Consider the following 23363-nt stretch of genomic DNA (forward strand, 5'->3'; position numbering starts at 1 on the left):
ATTACTGGCTAATACCCTGCGTGTACACATCGTATTAAGTAGTTTATTCTGGGTAATAAATCTTCCCTCATATATGCTATATGTTCTTTTGGCTCCTGACTAGTTTTCTTTGGCCAGAAGGGAAGGAAATGGCTCATTTGATTGTAAAGGTTGTAAACCCCAGCATAAGTCCATCACGCACACGTTGGACTTGCTGTCGTTTAACTTTTAATTCTGGACCCTGTAGATATGATTGATGAAATCAAATGCTTCTCTTTCTAACTGAAATCTAAAAGGAAGGAAGGTGTGTCGGTGTGGGTGGGTGTGTGTGCGTGTGCATGCTCGTGTGTGTAGCCAGGTGGAGAGCAATATTAACTTGTCAAGAAAGACAGTGGAAACATCAACTGGGGCTTTTTAAACTCCTAGTCTCCTCTCTCCTGTCTTCAGTCTGTTTCATTTCCTCCTCCTAACTCATTTCTGTGTGTGCACGCAATAGCTCCTCCCCTCTCTGCCTCACACCTGACTTATGGCTGTGCAGTAATAATTTGCTAGACCTTGGCAGGCTGAGTGTACATTAGCATATAAATAGCAGATGCGCTGAGTGCCCATCACAGTCGACTACATTTAATTTTTGCTTTATAAGATTGAATGGGTTTTTAAATGCAGCACCATCAAACTTGCCAAGAGACAAATGAAGTCAGAGGTGCAGTTGTCCGAGGCGGTGTCCTCACATAATTTCTCCAAAGTATAAGAGTCTTATTTAAAGAGGTGTTCGGGGGTTGGCTGTGAGAGCCAGAATAAGTACATATTGGGAAGTGGTCAGATACTTAAACTACTGATTTCATCCTGGGACTTTTTTTCTTTGCCTGAGCAGCCCCCATCATGATCACCTGAATCGTTTCACTTGGACCAGGCTCAGACAGTGCAGGGGTGTCCAAACTCTTAAGAGCCACAGTGGGTGCAGGTTTTTGTTTCAACCCTACAAGCACACACCGCTTCACCAATCAAGAATCTGAAGACTGTAATGAGTTTATTGTCAGTCTGGTGCTGCTTGTTTCAGCTGACACCTGATTGGTTGAACTCTATTGGTTGGAACAAAAAACAGCACTTATGGAACAGTTTGAACACCCCGCGTTAAAAGGACTCTTTATAAATGAAGAGTGGAGTGAGCCTTCTGAGTGAGACTTAATTGAATGGGTGATAAACTGGAAACACATGATTAAACATCTGGCTCATAGACCTCTCCCGCTTTCATAAATCTTAGAATGCCACACGCACACACACACGTTTGTATCTTTATCTTTATGTGGACTGATCATTGCCATAATGCTTTTCCCAGCCTCTCACCCTAAACCTAACCGTCCAAAACAAATGGCTCACCTTAACCAGGGCCCTGAACCAAACATAAACCCGATTATAATGACCCCGTTATTTTGAAGTCTTCATCTTCAAATTTAGGCTTGGATTTGTGGAGTCCCACCAAATGGTTCCCATAAAGACAAAAGTGTTTTGTCAAGAATCTGTCCCACAAGTAATGATAAACCAGGTACACGCAAACTCGTTGTTATCTGTGAGTGATTGCAAAACCCATCTAAAACCAGTATGTTACTAAACATGACACTGAGCTTGATGACACATTTTATTCATCAAACCTTGTCTTCATATATTCCTTAAATCAAGCAAGGGCAAAATCCCTGCAAGGAAACCCATTTGTGTGTTTTGCCTGCGGCAGGGGACCAGAGTGCCTGGAGGGAACTCATGTAAGCTCTGTGGGAATGTTCAGGGAAATGGTTGCTTCTGGCTGCACCTCTAAAAGCTTTGCTGTTGTCTAATAAAAAGTCCAAAGAAGCAAAACCTATGTAAGCAAATAAATATCTGATTCATCAACACCGACTCAATTTTTGCCTTTCATTACTGCGGCCATCTGAAACCTTGAGGGAGCACATTTGAATAGTTGTATGAGGTAGTCAATAGGATGTGTTTAAGCCTTTAAGTATGCACTGTTTTCATTGCTTTTGAAATTATCTGTCAAATTGTGATTGACAGTTGGTCAATTACGTGGTGTTGTTCTATGACTTCTTTAACATGTTAAAAATACTGTCTTAATACTGTCTTAACACTGGCTTAATAATGATATGGAAACTTGTCGGTTGGATTGTCGCAGAGAGAGCTCAGCAAGTTGTGTGCTTCCTTAATTTATCATTTTAGATGTTCTTGTAATTGTGCTTGCCAATTGCCAATCACAGATTAACTTCATTATTATTATTATTATTATTATTATTATTATTATGTTCCAAAACACTTTTCTAGTTGGTGGACTCTTCATTGACCTTGGCAATAAAGCCGATTCTGATTCTGTATAGTTTACCACCTATTGAATTTGCTTTAATGTTAACAAATACTGCCATTTCCACTATGAAATACGGCTGTGCTTTCCTTAAACAATCGATCTAATTAGTCCAGTAAATCTTGAGTTTCAGTGGAAGAAATTGTGGGAAACTTTTGGCCTCGGTATGATCCGCTCTGTACATGAGTACCAGAGAATAAACCAGACCCTGTTAAAATGCAAAGGGTCCTCTCATGCAGCCATGTGGTGAAATGGAGGCCATATTTTAGCAAAGCTCCCGTCAGCAAAATGTTTTTGTCGGAAAGCTAATTCTGCTGAGAGACTTACAGCTCTGCCAGGCTGGCCGACAGTAGATGATGCTATCGGGATGAAATTAAGGTGAATTAGAGACAAAGAAGCTGAAAAAGATGGGAAAAGGATGATGTTAGTGCACGTATTTCCTCCAGCTGGGTGATCACTTCTTCAGCTGAGGTCATTGATCAGAGCAGGATAAACCAGCTGAGATTAAGGAAGACACATAAAGGGGCGCTTTGTTGCGAGTGTGTGCCACAAGCAAAATTCATTGTGCTGAGAATAATGAGTTTAATAATGAGAAAGTGTGGTGTGGTCTTTAAAATGTTCAACTTGCTTTCAACAGTGTGTTTTAAGAGTGAATAAAAATGAGAATTCCAAAACTTTTCTGTTTTCAGCCCTTTTGCGTTGCAGCGATCATTTCACACTGCCTGAAGTCAAATTTTACCCTCTGCAGAGTTTCCATATCGTCCAAGGGATGAAGCAGTTTTCTCCACTCAAAGAGTTATGGTGAAAGTTACTTTTGGTTGTGTTGCTATGTGGCTATTTTGAACTCCAAACATTATTTTTGTATTGTGCCCTGTTTAACAAATGGACAATCTCAACTCCCAAACTGAAGTCTGTGGTCCAAAGAATTACACTCATAGCCACTGACTCACTTTCATTGTGATCAAGCTCAATTTGATCACAACTCAATTCTGGCATGGGACGTTGCTAGAAACGAAGGCACGTTTTTTGGTGCTTTAATCATGGCTTGGTGCCATGCTGTTGTGAGGGTGCAATTCTCTGTCTAAACACAATAGCTCAGTTTGAAATTCAGTAATCAGTATATGGAATGGCAGCAGTGCGGATGAAAGAATTGCATTGATGATGGTCAGATCCAGAGTGCAGACTGATACTGCATGTTGTGTGTGACTTTTATCCTAGATGCATCCTGTAAAGTTAGGAATTGAAAGTTTTCACTTTAAGGAGAGCCTAGCACCTGCCCCCTCTTGAAAAAAACAAAAAAAGAAACTAATCCATTCAGTGTGGTGATTGTTTCAAAAGAGGCTTGTAAATCATTGTTTACTTAAAGTGGCTCTGTGTAGTATAAGAATATTTGCTTTTGGCGGCGCCATTGGTAAATGACTGTAGTTGCAAGCTGTCGTAAAGCTGGCTCTCCGGTCCCGCCCCCATCCCACGTTAATTTATTTACGAGGAAAGAACGTGGTGAAACAACAAAATGTAATCACTGATGGCAATATACACAACACAGTCAAGCTTATACTTGCAAAGGGACTCTAGAAACATCTATCATTCAACATCAGAGATGGAACTCCGTCATGCAGTCAGTGAGGAGAGGCTGGATCCAGCGAGAGGCTGAAGGAGCTGCAAGACAGATGGACCCTGATAATAACACTGCATTTCAACTCTGTTTTGAAAGTTTTGACATTTACTGAATTGGTGACAACAAACTGCTGTCTTTTAGTTATGAGAAATAAATCTGCAAGATGCAGCCGTCATCACGGCCCGTCTCCATCACATGTCCAGCTGGAACGCACTACTTGAGTTCTGTGAGCAACGGACCTCAGTCATTGTGAGGTTTCTTACGGGATTTTTCCATGAAACATATGCTGTAAACCGTCATGTTCATCGCATCGGCTCTCATTTAAGCTGCGGCAGTTCGCCACCGTCATTTACAGCGCTGTAGAATAATAAATATGAAGGTGCAGCTTTTTTCCTGTCTAGCTATATTAAATCATGACTGTCGTGTTTCAAAAAGTAGCATATAGCGATCAGAGCGTGACCATCAAAACATCCGTTCAAACGTTTATTTTGAGTTGACTGTAGACGCAGACGCCAGGTTTAGAAACTATTCTTCTTCAATAAGTTCCAGGGCAATCGCCAGGGATGATGAAATGTAGCGTGGGTTGCGTCTCTCTATTTCTGCTATACACAAAGCATATCCTGCCAGGCTGTAAATGCATCTCCTATATTGACTCTTGTCTGGGATCTTGCTCTGTCATTCCATTCGTCTGCTAAGATGTAAGCAAAGGAAGTCAGCTCGCTGCCAAAGTCGCACTGCCGTTCTGCCATAAAGTGTTGCAATGGGGGTGGAGTTGGGGCTGCGACACCACTCTCAGAACACAAATCCGGGCGGCTCGCCCAGAGAAAGTTACATCACGTTGTCCAAGGGAGTGCTTAACAGAGAGCTGTAGAGTTTGACTCCGGGATTTTTTACTTTTCATATTGAAACCTGTCATCTCTTGAAATGTGAAAATAATGTATTTATGTCGAAATGTTATGCATTGTTGCTTTAAAGACCAAATCTTGCACAACCAGAGGTATATCAAATGTACAACTGTCGAAGCAGTATTTTTATTTATTTATTGTCTTAACTAGTGATATCCGAAACGGATCAGTCGACTCTTGGTGGTGGTGACACTTTGCTTTTATTATCTAACTCTGACCGCGAGATTGAACTGCATGTAATTTGACTTAGTTGAAGCAGTCGTATTGTGAGGCGTGTGTTGCTGCCTATGACTGGCAGCATGTGTGCGCGTGTGTGTGTCTATGTGCGTGCATGCATGTGTGTTATTACCTAACGACTCAATATTATGGAACTAATTCTCATATTATAATGGTCTTCTCAGGCAGTAACAATGATATTGTTCACTAATGAAAAAGAGGCCCTTGGGAATATCAGGTTAGTTTAATGTTAAGGTTTTACTACCTCCCATAAGGCCAATCACTGTAATTACTATGCAGATTTAGTTGGATTATGTGTGTGTGTGCGTCCTCAGCTGGTAAGAGTTGCGACCAACACTGTTGCGTTATGGAAATGACCCCAGTGTGTATTGAGTTGTATTCAGCGTTGTAGCTTACAAGTTCCCCTGGAAATTAGAAGCCATAAATTCTGCTCAGTGCTGATAACAGCTCATCACACACGTGCACGTACGCACACATACACACGAGGTTGGATTGCCTGTGTATGGAGAAAAGGTATTCTTAAAACTATTCAAACGTGATCAGCAGTTACATGTGATGTAGTTTTATTTTACACTACTAATTAATAAATTGATACTACTACTTGATAAAAACTGCCACGGGATGTTTACTCTTTGGGGACAAGGGGACAAGCCTCAATTTTATCATGAAAATGTCAAAGTAACAAGGGTTTTGGTTAAGGTCAGCCATTTCTTTTGGATGGTTTGGTTTAGGATGGGGAAAGGGTTATGGCAATGAGTGGTCCCCACAAAGGTAGAAATACAATTGTGTGTGTGTGTGTGTGTGTGTGTGTGTGTGTGTGTGTGTGTGTGTGTGTGTGTGTGTGTGTGTGTGTGTGTGTGTGTGTGTGTGTGTGTGCTGACATTTCATTAGGCCATTAGATAAATTTGTTCTTATGATTTTTGTCATTTAGTTTTGTAATGCTTTTTTTTTCATGGTGCACTTTACAAACAGCAGTACACAATAATTCATTTTTAGAAGTGACATTTCATGTAATTGACTACACCTAGGCGTTGTGTTACATTTTGACAAAATCTGTTTGACAAGAGCAGAGGTTTGGGTAATGTGTTTGCATGTTATTCTTCTTCTATTTTACCTATATATGGGGCATACATGTCTTTCTGTTGCTTGTTATTAATTAATTATGAATCAAGACAGAATGTGGCACTCAACCCACCCGTTATACTTTATTGGTCCTACTGCAATTGAGTTTAACCGTAGCTGGATCTTCTCTTCTTGTGACTCACCTAATTCTCCATGGAGTTCCAATCTTTGTAATCTTGTTCAGATTACAGCTTCTTCAGATGATGAAGAGGATGAATTTGATGAGGTTCCTGAGAAAGAGGGATACGAGCCTCACATCCCTGATCATCTGCGAGCTGAGTACGGTAAGCCTCTCCTAACAAACAGTGACTCTGACACATGCCTCGCTCTGGTGGACACGTGCATAAACACTAGGGTTCAGCTACAAAGGAAAGTCTGCTGCTTCTCTAACCCGTCGGGATTCCCAAACAAACAAACAGGCCACCTTCAAATGCAGCAGCCGGCTGGTAGTAAGCAGGTATACTGATCGTTTAGCTCATTTATTTACAGAGACTCCGTTCAAGGTGCTCTTGAGTCGATATTACGCTTCATATTCAGTTCAGTCAGACATCAATTATTTAACTTGGAACTCCTCCTTAAATCACTTCATTCCTTTACTTTACAGTATATCTTGAAATTCAAGATGCTGGGTCACATTCATTTAGGTGCCTCATACAATATTTTTTATCTCAATGAGCCATGAGGTTGCCCAATAAGTGATCGCTGTTCAGTAAACAGTTGTTGAATTGACTGAGTGGTCATTTGTGGTTTTTTACTCTATAGGGTTTGGCAATGTTAAAAACAGCTAGTTAACCAGACATCACATGCCGCTGAATATCATCACTCAGTCTAAGAAACTTGACAGTTAAACGACAGATTAAGTCATACAATGAGCATTAGTTGAAGTTCATGGCTTCTAATTGGAGCATTGTCACCAGGGCGAATGTTTGAATTGCTGGTATTGTCATGACGAGGGAATTTAAGCATCATTATCTTCATATGTTTGTGATAATGAAGTCTGGTATGACATAAGACCAGATGTCTTCTTGTCAGTATGAAATGGTATTCATGTAGTGTGCAGAGTTGGCTTTTTTGTTTCAAAGAAAACACAAAACTGAAATAGGTCAAGTGTTTGGTAAGTCATTTTGTCTGACAATGCCGTTGATCTGACCATGGGTCTCTATCGGGATGGATGTGGTAAATTGTCCATTGTGTATCTTGCATAAAGCGTTATTGGCAAGGGATCAAGTGTTAAGGCCATGAACCATCTAATGGTTTCGCGTTATTGCCTTATCCGCCATGCGTTTTTGTTCTGCTCTAACTGTGACCCGTAATATGAATGTTGCAAGAATTATAACCTGCGATGAACAATTCCGTGCCCAAGGTGATTGTAGTGGTCTAAGAAGTCTAAGAACGATTACGGGGCTGCTCTGTCAGCCATATTCATAAGAAACATTATCACTCATAAACATTCATACATAGACTCTTGAGTCTTTATAGCTGTGTCCATCTTAATGAAAGTGATCTAGCGCATTGTTGACAGTGTTATTATTGCTAGGTCAGCCATGTTTCTGTAGCCTTTGACCCATGAAGTATTTTCCCCGGCAGTCTTCAGAATCATTATTTCCATGCTACCTACAAGCTTGTTCTTCTCTCCTTCCACCTCCCTCCACCTCCCTCCATTACTAATCAATTAGACACTGAAGTAATTAGATTGTATCAGACGTTCCAAAAAAGCTGAGGGTGTGTGTGTGTGTCAGGGTGATTAGTGGCCTGCAAGGTAATTGCAGGGGCGCAACCAAATTAACAATGCAACTCTTTAATGAGCACCTATTAGCTCTCTGCACCCAAATTTACACGCATGCACAGACTTAAGTGCTTTCACTAAACATCTCAATATTTAGGAATTTGGAAAATGTTCTACTTTACAGGTGAGCAGAGTCTTCTTTTAGGCAGCAGTTGAGAAAGGCAAATTCACTCCGACAGTGTCAAGTTAACAAACTGTTTTGCTCTCCTCCCAGAATGAAACATACAATTTCCAGAAGAAGAGAAGAGAGGTAGGATCAGACTTCAATGACCATGTAGTTCACCTACATGGGAACAGGGAGATGAGGAGGTCTATGGCTGGTGTGGAATGGTGGACTGAAATGATTGCAAGGTTGAATGCAAGGTAGCATACAGTAGTGGAGGGGACATATAGGTGGCATCTGAAAACATCTAAGAGAGAATGTAGTGCATTCCCTGGGTGGTGAGGATAGGGTGCGAAAGTACTGCGGAAGTGGTGAGGGAAACTGCAAAGAAAGTGTATAAATCAAGAAAAGAAAGGCGGACACAGAGACTTAGTGTTGGAGTAATGAGGTTCAGGAGAGCATCAGGAACAAGACATAAGCAAGGAAAAGGAAGGGAAGGAAAATGTACGATAAGCTAAGTGATGAGGAGAGTCACAAGGTTTTGGCAAAAAGAGGAAAATGAGTGAGAGAGAAGAAAGAGGTGATGTGATGGACTGTACAGAGGTGGGCAAAGTGTGGCCTGGGGGCCGACATACAGGCCTTTATTTTTGTGGCCCTTGTGAGCAGAAGCCCAGGTAAAAAATTTAATTTTAAATGTAACTAGAAGTTGATATTCTTCTTCCTTTCTTTTTCGTTTGTGAAATAGATTATTTTAATGAGTAATCATTTATTCCTACAAATAATGAAGAAAGTGCCCTGCAATAAAGTGTATTTTTGAAATGACGTTTGTTGCCAAGATTTTCACCGCTTTAAAGGATCTTTTATTATTTTATTTATGTTTAATAATTAATATTAATAATGTATAAAATGAAATAATATATTCTCTAATTACATTTTAAGCATGTAATATCATGGCTTAATTATAATTTTTTTATCTGTCTTAGCTTCACGGCCCCTCATGTTAGTCACACGAAAGGTTGTTTTTTTTTTTTTATGATTGCTCTTGTCTGATGTGTGCATGAGAATTCATCCATTCATCTCACCAGTCCTTTTCCCTCTTATATCTTGCCCTATTTTCTATCGCTCCCCCCACTGCTCTGTTCTGTCAATCTGATTATCAGTCCTCTTATCCCCCTCTTTTCTGTCAGGACACTATCTGGCTCTTTCTCAAATTAACATTTTAATTACAGGCCCTGCTTAACCCGAGAAAATCAATACCTCTTTCCACCTTTCCTCTCCTTTTGCTCTTACATTTTTTTCCATCTCGCCCCTAGCATTACACACTCACACACATGCACAGACACACGCACACACAACACACATTTCCTTTCTATTGATCTGTGCGTATTAACAACATCCATACAAACGTCTGCCATTTACTGCCCCGAACAGAACAGATTTTTGATTTAGCGAATCAGTATGTGGGTAAATCGGAGTGGATTGAACACAGTTAGAGGAGATATTTCGGCCTTGGTTGCCTCATTTTTCGTTATTTTACACATTATATATATATATATATATATATATATATATGTATATATATATATATATATATATATATATATAAATATATATATATATATAGGGAGAGGGAGAGAGAGAGAGATATAATGTGTATATTTCTGCTGCAACATGTCTGCTGTTAATTCCTTCTGGTTAATATAAATACAAATTATTAAATGTCTTTTGAAAGTGGCAGTTCAAGTTGCAGTACGATTTCTTGTGAAGGCTATTCTGAAGACTAGGTCCCGATGGACAAAGACTCCCTCACCATTTGATTTAGAATCTGTAAGAGCCCACCTGAGGATTTGGGGGTCCAAGACAGGTATAGAAAGTTTTCTGTTTGTGTTTGATCATTGTTATATTACGAGAAAGTGCTCTGTAGCTGTGCTTGTCAGTGGTGTGCTCTACTGAAGAGCACCAAGCCAGTCTTAATAATGAGCTGGATCAGCTTAAGTCATTGTTTTCCTTTGATCTTCACTTTGCTGTGAGTTTAAATCTCCAATAGTCCTCAGGCACCACCCGCGAGCCTGTGTGTGACCTCCCTATCCCACACACAGAGACAGAGGCAGAAACTAGCAACAGCCAATAACTGTGGCCTGGCTGTCATTTTTCTCAGTCTATGTTTGTTTGACAGATGCACAGATCCCAATCTAAATGAGAACAGACTGTTCTTTCCATCCCGATATCCAGATGAATGTTATCCTGCAAAAAAGGGTGCTTTTCCTGAACACAGCCATCCTGTAACACTTTAAGCCACAGTATTATCATCTTTTAAGCAAAGGTCTTTGAGACAGCCAACAAGAGAATAATTTACAATGACACATGTTAATAAGAATCTCATCTGATTGCTGTGCACAGGTCTGGATCCTTCTCCATCTACCTCGAACGCATCTGTCTTTAAAAAGACTCAGGCGAAGCTCCCTGCAAGTCCAAAGCTACCTGCGTCTCTGTCTTCCAGAAAAGTAAAACGTCAAAGAGAGGAAGAGGCGGATCCAACATGTGCTGCTGCAACCGTCAGGGTGCTCAAGGAGCAACTGAGATTTCCCACACAGCCCATGTAACAATCTTAAATGGTGTTCACCAGTTTTTGTTTTCTTGCTGGAAAATTTACGTATTGGCCCTCTTTTGTCAGCAGCTCCACTGGGCCAAGTTCCAATGAGACCTCTTCTGCCCAGAAAACTACCGATGCACCAGTAGTTCCATTTGGTCTTGACCTCTACTACTGGGGTGAGGAGCTACCCAACGCTGGAAAGATCATCAAGTAAACACCATGCACACTCATGCATAATACAATCCATGCAGTCATTTGGGGATGCAAGGATACTTTGAACAGGTCATTCATCCATTATTGCACACATTTCTTTTCCCTGTGAAACATATTGATCGTATACAAAATCAGGATTGCTGGGTAAAGAAAGCTCCCATGTCTAAAATGAAAAAAAAAAAAGATAATAATAATAATAATAATAATCAAGGTAATCACTTTTATGATCATGGACCCTGAGCATTGGCAACTCTATCGGCATCATCAGCAAAGGATGAAAATCTTTACTAAAATTAAAACTCAAGTACTATGTTTTACTTGACATGCAGTAACTGCCGTTTAAGAAATAAAAGAACTATTTTTCAAGATGCTTATTTTCAATCTCTCTAAATGTATGATGAAGCGATGGCCATGATGAATGCATTGCGCCACACGTAATGTAATGTCAATGAAAATGGAAATTCATGTCAACAGATGGAAGGAAATGAAAGTTAAGGGGATTATTGGAACGCAAACATGGTTAATGTTTTTACATATCTGGTCCACGGACTTCAGTGAAAATCAGTGACCGTCCCTCTCCAGGTCAAGCTCGCAGCACCAGTTCTGGGTTCCAGCTGAGGTGGTAGAGGAGGTGGACAACCCTGATCTTCTGGCAGAGAGCAGGAGTAGATACATCACCTTCCCAGGGAAATTCAGTCCTGTCAGCCACTACTGCCATGCGCCGCTCGGTGATGGGAGGTTGTGTCAGCGACAGGACCGAGTCAAGGTTGCCGATCGCGCCACAAACCAGAAATGTCAGCATTAAAACAAGTGGTTTCATGTGATGCTTCCCCCAGTGTCCCTTCCATGGACGGATTGTTCCTCGGGATCATGAAGGTCGTCCGTGCAAACAGGAGGACAGGCTGAGACTGGAGGAAGAAGAGAGGAGGCGGAGAGAGGAGCAGCCTGGTGAGGACTGTCATGTTGTTAACTTAACCTATTGAAAATGTATTCAACCAACTTTTGAAATGTCTAAAAGGGACCAAATACTACCAAGCATAGTTTTTTGTGATCTACTGTACAGCTCTTAGAACAAATGGAGCGATAAAGGTTTTCTCGCTGCAGAACCTCAGACAGAACTGGCTGAGTTGCTTCTTAAAACCATACAACTGTGTTAGATCAGTGGAAACTGTATTGAGATGCACCAACCCTCCAACTACCGTTATTCTTCACATTATGACTCCTCATTTGGTTTGTATTGGTGATAACCCAAATCAGAGAAACATTTACATTGCACTCATACTCTATTTACAATTTACAGTACTTACTTTAGCTAGTCTAATTAATTTCATAGTTTGGCGAGGGGAAATATTTGTGTGTGTGTGTGGCCTTGCCCTCACACACTCACTTTTAGACTCAAGCTCGGACCAAGAGGTGTTGATGGAAAGAAGAGCACTGCTGCAGGAGGGGCTGTCTCCTCCGACAGCTTTTCCCTTTCTCTCCTGTTTTCTTTTCTTTTCATTTCTTTTTTGTCCAACATTTGTTCATTCGACATTTTTATTCTGTTGGTGGCAGTCAATTGTCAACACAAACCTTCAACATAGATTCTGAAAGCAGCTGTTCCTCTTTTAGGGGTAATGAGTCTTAATTCATCAGCTGCTTTTCAATTACCGCTTGCTGTGTGTGTGTGTGTGTCTGTCTGTCTATCTATGTGTGTCAGTGAGTGCTAGTGAGATGAGGGATAGTTGAAGGTCCAGTCAGAGCCAGGGTCAGAGCAGCTGATTAATAGACACACACAGAGCCAGGGTCAGTGTTTTCACAGAGCAGAGGGTCCCCATCCAATCCCATCACAATCATGGTGTAATTACTTTGCATTACTGCAGCTTTATCTCTAATTCCAGTGCAGTGTGTCATTAAGTTGAAGAGTGTCTGCAGAGAGTGCCGCTCTCAGCCACACGGACGTTATCACTCGCAGTTATGACACTCTACTTTGCATTAGCACCACCTGGCATGGCATCCTCAGAACCAGCCGGACCTGCCAGTATGACTACTGCTAGATGGTATACTGTAAGTGACAGAAAGAAGTGGCTGGCAAACTTCATACACTTGAGAAATAATAACACCTTCAAGTGTCATGGCTGGAATCAGACGTTTGAAAAAGATGATTATTTCCTGTGGTACATCCTCCTGCTCCCATTTGCAGTGTGCTTTGCGAGCAAATTCCAGAATGCTACTGCCACCTACTGTCCAATTAAGCTCTTGTACAGTATTTAAATCAGTAACCAAAGGGTCAAAATATCTTGATGAAAACCAGGTAGACCTTTAATATTGAGTCAAAACATTACAACAAATATTGGTGGCATTGCAGAAGCATGAGCCCCTGCTTGAGGCAGTCTGATTTGTCTAAAGCCATTTTTTGCACTTTAGTATGTTTTCTTTTTTACTCAGCACGTCCAATTAAAGTTGTCAGTGTGTCTATATGTGTAAATCAAATACTTCCCTGACAACCCACATACAAAGTACAATGGTGTACTTCACTGTAAATATGCCAAGGTGCCGTACCTCTGCTTTTGATGCAAACTGCATTTCAGTGGCCTGTAACTGCACAATGATGACAGAGTTGACTGTAAGTTTTCGCACCTCAAGCCAGCTGTGCTCATAAGTTTGCACACCCTGGCAGAAGTTAGGATTTCTTTGCCTTTTTTAAGAATGATATGAATGATAAGCCAAAAACCTTTAGTTCACTCATGGTTGGCGCTTGGGTGAAGCCAGATATGGTCAAACAACTGCGTTTACTCTTTTTAAATCATAAAAGCAACAGATATCACACAAATGACCCTAATTAAAAGTTTACATACCCTCAACGTTCTTTTGGTGATGTGTGAGCTACAAACATCCTGGAAACTTGCATGCAACATGTAAAAAAAATAGAAATACCTCAGGGCAACTTGCACTCATCAGACGAGAAACTACACATGGGGTGTACTTGGATATTCCAACTGGATAATGACCCAAAACACAAAGACAACTTATCCTGAGTGAAAGAAAAGCTTTTGTACTATCATTCAGATTCTCTGAAAAATGGCCCAAAAAATTAGAAATTCTGCCAGGGCGTGTAAACTAACCTTTTGTTTCTGTTCAGGGCTATATAAGCAAATGTGAGTTAATTTGACTGATGGATTCTAGGACGGCTACCACATGTACTATTACTGACTGTGTATACATGTGTATAAATTAAACAGTAACAGCTTCTACTACTGACTAGTGCCTCACCTCATTTCACCAAGGCTGCCAAATGTACTTGCACTGCAGCAGTTGGCCTCTTGACTGCTGCTGGTACTTGTGCTATTGCTGTTCAATTTGCTTGGAGATATAACACTTGTCATATGAAGGTGTGGTAATACTTAGTAGTCACACCAATTAAGCTTCATGCCACTGTTGCCTGTTCATCACCCTCTTCCACAAAGCCCTGCTTTCCAACAGACACTGAGGTTCTATATTGTGTGTTATTGATGGTAAAGCATCTCACCCTACTGTAGGTTAACCATATTCATGAATGAATGTTGGAGGTGTGGTGTGGGCAGTTTTCATGTTGACATCAGGGCTTGGCCCTTTACTGACAGCTCTCGAATTTGTGTTGAGCATCAGATTCTTCTTGGAACTCAGTGTGGTGAATCTCATCGCAGCTGCTGTGGTTCTGCCCCCATCAGCACTATGGCTGCTATCAATGTACAATAACCCTACCAATTTCATTGTTGTTTTTCACACTGACTTCACACTGTGTCCTCCTGAGGCTGTTGTGAAATTATCTCTTCGTTGCATCTAGAGATTGTACTTTTCTCAACTCCCCATTTGCTATGTTGGGTTGCAGACTGGAGAGATCCAGAGCTGATGCGGGACATAGAGGCTGCAACAGGAGAAGACCTGGGCTCTGACAGAGTTGGGAAAAAAGGGAAAGGCAAAGCAAAGAAGAAATACCCAAACCTGAGTGACTTGAAGCAGAGCGCCAACACTTCGCGGTCCAGACTGGAGAAGAGAGTCTTCAACAAGTATGTCCTGAAGTCACCAGTTGTGACTGGTGTTTTCATTCTCCTCATATTCTATACTGATTAGTGCATAAGTAATGGAGTGTCCTCATCCAGCACCATGGCCAGATGGTCAATGTAAGGTGAATAAAATGAGCAGCTTGAATTTGTCTCCCTGCTGGGCAAGGAAGACAGGCATTCCAGTAACCAAATAGAAACCGACTGAAACTACCTTGACATACTCACTACAGTGCGATCAGCTTGCCAAACTAATGACATCCTACAGTGAACTTACTGTCAGTGCAAACGTGTTTTATTTACGCATCTCTGCTTTTCCTTCTTCGTCTGCATCATACGAGACCAAGTCCAATGAGGACAGCAAGATCAAGACAGAGACCAAACTGAATACAGTAGCACAGGTCTCTGAGTCACATAGTCACATGCATTTCCTACTTCAAAAGCAACGGTGGTCATTATTTCAAATTAAATCATGAACTAAAGTCCTCTCATACTCAGTTTGCTCTCGGTTGCAATGCTCAGAGGATGTGCTTACAAACGTGTGGCGTTCTTCTGGAAACCTTGAGTGTTGCTGTGTCACCTGCAGGAGCTCCATGCGTCGAGTGGCTCAGATGATGAGTAAAGCCGACAGCCGGAAACACGACAAGTTTTCCAACCAATTTAACTACGCTCTCAACTGACTTCCACTTGCCTGTGTGGGGAGAGTCCCCATCACAGGCCACCACAGCAAGGCAGCCTCCGTCACCTTTATCTACCATGTTTCTGAGAATATCTTGAACAAATCTATGAAGTAGAAACATCTATGACAAATGTTTCTTTGTTTCTGAATGACTTGAGCTCACTGATTTTTATACTATGTGTGTATTTTTGCTAATTTATATAGATCGTTGGATTGTGATGAAGTAAGGGTCAGATTATTGTGGTAGGGCAGACATGTTTTCCTAGTTTTCAAATAATATTCTGATAGCACTCCATGTTTGCAAAAACAATAAACCGGTTCATGAATTCTTTTGTGTGTCCATCACAATGATTTAACCTCCAACACCAGAGCAGGCTGTGAGTGCAGATCCTGATGAGGATCACCCCGAACCGCCCTAGGAGGAGGTACAGTATCCGGCAGTAATGGGGGGGGTTCAGGCTCTCTGTGTGCCTGGCAGCATGACTGAGGTGAAGTAGCTTTTTACAAACAAAATCAATTTATAAGCATGAGATAAGATCGATAAATTTCAGCCTTCAAAGTAAGTGAGTAGGAAGTAAGAAGCCTGCAGGAGACAACAGACATGATCACAAACATACTTGCACATGTATGGACACTGAAGGTTGGTTCATCTGAGCCTGCATGCTGCACAGAGGAGGGACTGCTCCTTATTTATTAAATGATAAAATGTAGAGTTTAACACCGACAGGTTGTGAGAAGAGAGATAAGTTTAAGACAGATACTAGGGCCTCCATGGATTACGGTGATAAAGGCTCTCTGTGGGACCTCTCTGGTCCACCAAATGACCAGAACATGAGGCTGCTGCTTTTAACATGTTTTAATATCAAAGACAATATCAGCAGAATATGAAGCACATCCAATAATTTCATTAAAACAAGAGATGAACACAGTAGTGGAGAGATCAGGCCATTCCCCGTTATACATTCAAGATTCACACATTTTATTCTTTTTTTATAGAAAAGAAACTTGTAAATTGCTTCTAGTGTCAAATAGCATTCAGAGTTGGTGACTAGAGTACACGCGTTATTTACACTCTATCAAAAGAGTCCGGGTGAAGCCTTCTGGACCTCACAGTGGAAACGGCGCTGCGTATCTACAGGTGTGTGCTGTAGAAGGCCGGTGTCGCGTAGCTCTGCGTCCCCAGCATGAAGGGGGAGAGCACGTGGCTGGCAGTGAGGAAGGGAAGCTGGACCAGACCGCCGGAGGGCGCGTGATGATGTCCGCCGTAGCCTGCGTGCATGGCCAGGTGTCCGCTGACCGGAGGAGAAGGACTGAGAGGGCTTAGACTCCCCAGGCCGTTCCCCGACCCACCTCCCCCTCCCGAGCCACCTCCGCCGGTGGGTGCGGACGTGTCCGCTCCCGGATTCTGTTTCTTCCACTTGGTCCGGCGGTTCTGGAACCAGATCTTGACCTGGGTCTCGGTGAGGGAGAGAGACAGCGCCAGGTTGAGTCGCTCGCACACCGACAGGTACCGGGTAGACTTGAACTTGTTTTCGAGCGCTACCAGCTGCTCGTAGGTGAACGCAGTCCGGGCTCTACGGGGCTTCCCCGATTTTGAGTCCGAGCCGGAGCGCTTCCTCTTGGGCTTGCCCTGCGAGCTCAGCCCGTTGTTGCCCGTGCCACTGCTGATCTGGCTTGCGGGGCCTCCTCCGGGACTTTTGGTGTCTCTGGTGGTTTCCTGGAGGCCCCCTTCTCTGTCCCCGCTGCTGTGTAGGGCCGAGCTGCTCTCCGAGCTGCTGTAGGCCCCGTCGTTCACCTCCGAGTCTGGCGTTCCGGCTCTGTGGTACTCCTCTTCATCCGGACCCCTGTACAAGAAGCCGTCCTCTGAAAACACAACGAACTGATGAGAACCAGGCGTATAGACATCTGAATCAAGTCTTGGATCAAATATACAACATCGATTCATGTATTTCTCTCTATTAAGAAACTTTTCACGTATTTGTTAAAGAAGTTCTAAATGCGTTAATAGTAGAGGAAAATATTAGGACCGTGTGGAGTCTCAACTATACACGCAACTGAAAAATGAACTCTGCCCCTTTCCTTCGCTGCGTCCTAAAATCACGTACTTGACACAAAGAAAATACTAAAGCCACGTGAGGTCGCTATCGATGCCTTTCTACTTTTTGTCAGAGCGGCTTCATTGACGGATGATTTAAACCAACTTGAAAATTGAGAGATTAACTTTACGAACTTGTGACATCAGCACAGAGAACGTTTTTGTCACTTTATTTGGCAGCTGTAATTATGAGATCATAAATGAGAAAAATATGATATGGCTCGTATAGGATAAGATCGACCACATTTTAATTACGTACATTAGAAATGTACGTAACTAAAATACGCAATGACTTTTTAAAGGTGTAAATCAGTCATTTTAGACCACAAATGTAATTACGAGAATGTTTGTTTTGCCTTCTGTTCGCGTATATATTATTTAATGAAATACCGAGTGACTCACTTGTGTTGAAAGCTGTGACATTTGTATAGATTTTTTTCACGTTTGAATAAATAAAGACAAGGAAAACAAATGATCACTGTAATAATAATAATAATAATAATAATAATAATAATAATAATAACTATTATTATAATTATTATTATTATAGAAAGACAGTAACGCACACCGCAACTAATGGTTCGGAAATTTCAACTTGACTGTAATTCAGTTTTGTCATTGACACATTTGTGATGCCTTGCAACTTCTTAGTTTCAGAAATGACTCGCTTTCGGTTTATAGCGCAGCGACGACAATGATAAATAAATAAATAACTTACGAAATCAAGTTGCATTTTGAACATTTGAAAATGTTCGTTGCTTTTTGTCTACGAATAAAATCTTCGGCAAAGAAAAACAAACGTTTAAAAGCAAAGAATGAGAAACCGTCCGCATAGTTCTGCAGCATTGCCATGAAAAGACTCGACAGTTTTTCAGATGACTCACTGCTCTGATACTCCTCCGCGGTGAAGCCTCCTCTCCGGCCCTCGGATTCTTCGCTGCCTCCTCTCCGGTTCTCCGTCCCGCACGCGCTCGCCTCTCGCGGCTGCGGCCGCCGTTGACTCGTGAACTTGTTCGGATCCAGAATGTCCAAAACAGAAAAGGAGGTGGTTCGGTGTCCGGTGGGGCCCTGAAAAAACAGCCCGGACGTGATTTTGTGATAAAATATGTCTTAATATTAATAACTATAATTCTAATGTCTAGAATAAAAAAAAAATCATATAAAGTAAACAACTCATTTCACATACCACAAATGCAAGAAATAGCACTCATAATTTGTATTTCATTGATATAAAATAAAGCCTTATTTCTAATAAATAATAATGAAATCAAAACTATTATGCTAATTAAAAATCACATTACGTCTAACAATAATAAGCATATTTCTGTAAATGCTTTTTTTATGGAGGGAAACATTTTCTACGTAAAACTAAAAATATGAGATTAACTATTCCATTTCAATCAATACTTCCAGTATCATAGTTATTAAGGTTAATGACTGCAATTATATATTAAGAAAGAGTGAAAGAAATGATTTCTTTTCATACAGCAAAATAAATAAAAAATATGACCTTACTTGATTAGATTCTTTTCACATTGCATTATCATTATCATTTGTTTCTTCACGGAACTGATTCTTCTGATTAGAATATTAATGATTCAGTTCTTATCGAAAATTAATTTTGACGGAGGTTTGACATATACATTAATGAGAGTTAATATAATTAATATTGTTTAAAAAAAAGAAATCTGGTTACTTTTATCCGCTGAGCACAACACTTTATCTTCTTAAAGTCTATCAAAGGCGTGGAGAAAAGTGTTTTAATGAAATCATTCATCATCCACGCCGTGTTTGACCTGTGTGTGTCAACAATATGATCCAGATCAGCTCCGTGAATTTATCCGCCGCAGATTTATGGCGGGAGCAGAACAACGCTGCTGATCAGAGTCCTCCAAATAATCTCCCCACGTGCATTATTTATTTGTTCTGCTTTGGTCGGATAGCGGCACTTTTTCGATTATTTAATGGGAACTTTATATGGAACAGTTTTAAAGGAGAGGAAATATCTTGCGCACATTTTAGATTTTTTTTTTGCCCATATTTAGTTTTTCATTTAGCAGATTTTCTGGAACTTTTGTATGCACACACCTGAGGTTGCGGGACCAACACCGGGTTTGTCGGCGGTGCGGTGTCGGAGTTGTTCTCGCTCGGAGCGTCTCTTCCTCCGGATACTGAGATAGAAAAAATGCGCTTCTCCGGGGCGGCTCCATCCAGTATGTCCGAATTTTCCGAACTCACCATCGTCTGGACACCGTCTGCGACTGGCACTGGTACCGGCCTGTCTCGATTTATTGCGGACTGGACCCCCTCAGGTCCGGTCGTGTTTCTGTCCCGGTTGATCACGGTCTGGACCCCGTCCGCTACGGGCCCCGGCACCGCTCTGTCCCGGCTCATCACTTTATGTTACTTCTCCTGTCCCATAAAGACACTTCAGAATCCGGGCGTGAAAGTGGACACAGGGACCCAACAACCGGAGCACAGCGGGATGCTTTAAAGAGAAAAGGAGAGCTTCATGACGAAGGTGAGGATGTGCCAGTAGATCCGCAGGTGTCCATGAACGTGTGAGCAGGTCCGGTCACTAGTCCTCTCCTGTCATCCTCGCCGTCCTCCTGCGTGTCTCAGGCGAGTCACAGCACCGGCTGCGAGCACAGCCTCCGCGTTTGAGACGGAGAGTGTGTGGTGAGCGCCCTTCCACGCTGTTGACAGGACACGAGGGCGGGACGGCCGCTGATCGCCCCTCTAATAGAGCACCCCCCACCACAATGCCCCCTGTCCCACTCGTCTTTAGTTAAGTGAAGCGTTTCTGACGCCCCTCCCCTTCACAATCATCATCACCATCATCATCATCACCATCATCGTCATCTTCTGCAGACGGGAGCCCTTTAGGTGCCCGTCTGCGTGTCGCGCGTAAAGGGGAGCAGCGATCAGCCTGTCTCTGCGCTATTGTGTTATTTAACTCCAATGGAGCACAATTTAACTGCAATCAACTTTCATTGGACAAAAAAAAATGTTTGTGAACTCTGGACTGGCGTTTGCGTGAAAATGCTCGGACTGTAACTTGTAAATAAAGCGGCTCGTAAATCGCTGGTAATACTGAATACTGTTATTGGTATACGCGAGTTCAGTGCGGCTACATCCAGTGTGTCCTCAGAAACAGGTGGTCTTCTTGCATCCGAATTAAAGCACCGTTGTTGTAGCATCCACGTGTTTGCGCGTGTGAATGAAACAATTTACTTGGCTATAATATGGAACAGCTTTTTAATATTTGGTTTCATATTTGATCCGCTTGCAGTTTTGTTGGGTCTCTCTAAACATGTTAAGCGAACGTCAGCATTAATCGCTACTGTTATCATGATTATCATCAGTAATGACCAATGGAAAGTTCCTGCTGAAACGCGTGAAATCAAATAATATAATATTTCGATGAAAGTATATTTAATCGCCACGTAAATACCCTTCGTGGCAGACGGTCTGAAATAATAATGGTATAACTATGATAAGCTTCGACAAACCCAGTACCATAATATACTTTTTTTTTGTGAGCTAACGTTTATCTGTGTTCAACTGAGGTATGTCACAGATGTTGGTCATTTTCCTGCGCAGAGAAGTTTGACCTTACGCACGTATGCATGTACATCTGTGGGTTCGTTCATGTTTTGGGCCATTGCGGTTTGAAAATAAGATTTCCGCGTAGCAAGTGGTTTGTGGTTGGTTAAAAAGATGTCAATTGAATGTAACCGTTATTAAGTCAGATGCTACTTCTTATTCACGGGTCTTTGAGGGCAGGGCAGTGCGCCAGGACGCGATGACCAACACACGCGCACGCAGTAAAAGAAAGCCCAACCATATGCGGGAGAGCACTCCACACAAAAGGGGAGCCAGGTTTGCTCCAGACCCCGAGTTGGCTCCGACTGGATTCGAGCCTGTGATCTTCTTTCTTTCAATTTAATTAATGATGTAAAATAATTTTATTTTTAACTCATATCTGATCTGAGAGCAGTGGCCTACTTGGCTGAGATAATGAATTAGTTTCGCCTTGCTTTTTCATTGACATCATCAATATTTATTCCACATGGGCCTCACAAACCCAGAGCTTTTTCTCCTTCAGCTCTTAGGACAGTTCTCTCAGTCTTTGATCACGCTGGCTGCAGATGACTGGCTGATATTTCCTGCTGGGTGGTGCAGCTCAGCACTGGACCTGCAGTGTGAGCTTCCACATGTGGAGCAGAAGCATGTGCCTGTCGACCACAGTCTCCCGCGGTCATCTGCTCTGACAGCATGAATCAGTGTAAACCAGAGTGTGTGCAGATACTTGATGCTGCTTTGTTTGTGCGTCCACTTGAACACAGCTCTTATCTTGAATGCAGATTCCAGGGCAGGCCCTCGACTCAAAACTCAATTACGACTTGAATAAAGCTGCTAATGTCCTGCTGCAGTGAAATATTGATTCCTAATCCCTGGCAGTCATTACTATGCCAGAAAATAATAGAGCACAGAATTGGATTTTGATTTAACACACGACGTGTTTATTCTAATGCCGGGACTTAATATTCCGTCGCCCCGCGTCCTCAGCACAGAGCGGGAGCAGCGACGGAGGCCACAGTTTATATTGCTGTGGAAGACAAAAAATAAAATATGAACGAGGCCATGGGACGTTTTCCTGTCCTCGGCTGCAAACACAAGGTCAGCTCCGTGTAATTGCCTTGCTCAATGATCCAGGGGTGGAAGAAATTAAAAGTTGAACCAAATAATGACTGAAACATTGAGAGATTGTTAACCAATCAGAGAGTGGATCCATTACACTGCCTGGGGTCCACCATCCATGTTCTACCCTGGTTCTCTTTATGGACATGCTCCACTTTTAATAAGCCGTGGGAATAAACTGATGGTGACGGTAGGAACAGTTGTTACTGCTGCATTACAAGTGAGGGCATTTTTGTTTGTCCGTTCCTGGGTGTGTTGGTGTTACATTGTCGTCACCCGACTCACACAAACACTCAAAATGTCACTTTAAAGTATAGGACGCATCCAATTTCGTAGCTGTTGGATGAGCACGCATCTGAGGTAGATACGTGCGTGTGTTTGTTTTTGTGTATTTGTGAGCCAGTTTTATCTGATTCGTAATGTTGAATGAACGTTAAATGTCCCGAGTCTACAATGCCTTTAACCCACTCTGCTCTCAGACTCTGTCCCACGGCCGTGTGTGTGCAAGCGTGTGCATGTGTGTGTGTAATGATTGTAATGAAGGTTAATGAGCTCTGCCCCCTCTTCTTTATTAAATTAATCTGCAGCAGTAATGAATCATAATTACTATAATTAGCAGCTGGAGGTGCTGATCCCACCACCGGCGACTAACCAGGAGACAAGTCTGATCTCAGTAGTGCAACCTTCACCGCTCTGACAGCGCATCCCTTCATCTCATCACCAGGTCTTTACCTTCCACAGCATTGTGTCAAATACTTCAATTAGAATTTCACTGATTCATTAAGTGCTGCTGGAGAAAAATGACAGACTGGACATGGGAAGGGCTGTGATCCATGTATAGGACGGGCGTGACCAATGTCTGGCCCGAGGTCCATCCAGTAAGTCGTCCCTTTTGGCATTTTCACGCCATCATAAAATGCATTATCATAAAATGCATTATTTTAATGTTAAATAACTACC

At 42.0% G+C, this 23363-nt stretch overlaps 2 protein-coding genes across 7 annotated transcripts in view; one reads left to right on the forward strand and one right to left on the reverse strand.

Moving 5' to 3' along the window:
* Nucleotides 1-15935, forward strand: part of uvssa (UV-stimulated scaffold protein A) — a 28296-nt gene extending 12361 nt beyond the window's left edge. For 5 of the 6 annotated variants that reach the window (XM_053879023.1, XM_053879021.1, XM_053879020.1 and 2 more), the window contains exons 9-15: nucleotides 6393-6492; nucleotides 10498-10696; nucleotides 10772-10900; nucleotides 11486-11669; nucleotides 11740-11851; nucleotides 14754-14931; nucleotides 15512-15935. In XM_053879023.1, the coding sequence (XP_053734998.1) occupies nucleotides 6393-6492; nucleotides 10498-10696; nucleotides 10772-10900; nucleotides 11486-11669; nucleotides 11740-11851; nucleotides 14754-14931; nucleotides 15512-15605 (996 nt within the window). In that variant the 3' untranslated portion in view covers nucleotides 15606-15935. The remainder of the gene's footprint in view (nucleotides 1-6392; nucleotides 6493-10497; nucleotides 10697-10771; nucleotides 10901-11485; nucleotides 11670-11739; nucleotides 11852-14753; nucleotides 14932-15511) is intronic. The other variant, XM_053879025.1, reaches the window with a different exon arrangement.
* Nucleotides 15936-16736: 801 nt separating this feature from the next.
* On the reverse strand, nucleotides 16737-20093 carry nkx1.2lb (NK1 transcription factor related 2-like,b). The gene is made up of 3 exons (XM_053879737.1): nucleotides 19788-20093; nucleotides 18584-18767; nucleotides 16737-17467 (listed from the first exon to the last, which is right to left on the reverse strand). The coding sequence occupies exons 1-3, from the start codon at nucleotides 20091-20093 to the stop codon at nucleotides 16737-16739; spliced, it is 1221 nt and encodes a 406-aa protein (XP_053735712.1).
* Nucleotides 20094-23363: the final 3270 nt, after the last annotated feature.

The sequence above is a fragment of the Synchiropus splendidus genome, chromosome 11 (assembly GCF_027744825.2).
Source record: "Synchiropus splendidus isolate RoL2022-P1 chromosome 11, RoL_Sspl_1.0, whole genome shotgun sequence".
NCBI classification, from domain to species: Eukaryota; Metazoa; Chordata; class Actinopteri; order Syngnathiformes; family Callionymidae; genus Synchiropus; species Synchiropus splendidus.

What these genes read in the sequence shown, in the direction of transcription:
- nkx1.2lb (XM_053879737.1), bottom strand. Translation starts at nt 20,093, where the DNA reads ATGAGCCGGGACAGAGCGGTGCCGGGGCCCGTAGCGGACGGGGTCCAG. An exon ending in TGTTGGTCCCGCAACCTCAG is followed by an intron (nt 18,768 to 19,787) that starts GTGTGTGCATAC and finishes CTGTTTTTTCAG; the next exon opens with GGCCCCACCGGACACCGAAC. An exon ending in CGCGGAGGAGTATCAGAGCA is followed by an intron (nt 17,468 to 18,583) that starts GTGAGTCATCTG and finishes TTGTGTTTTCAG; the next exon opens with AGGACGGCTTCTTGTACAGG.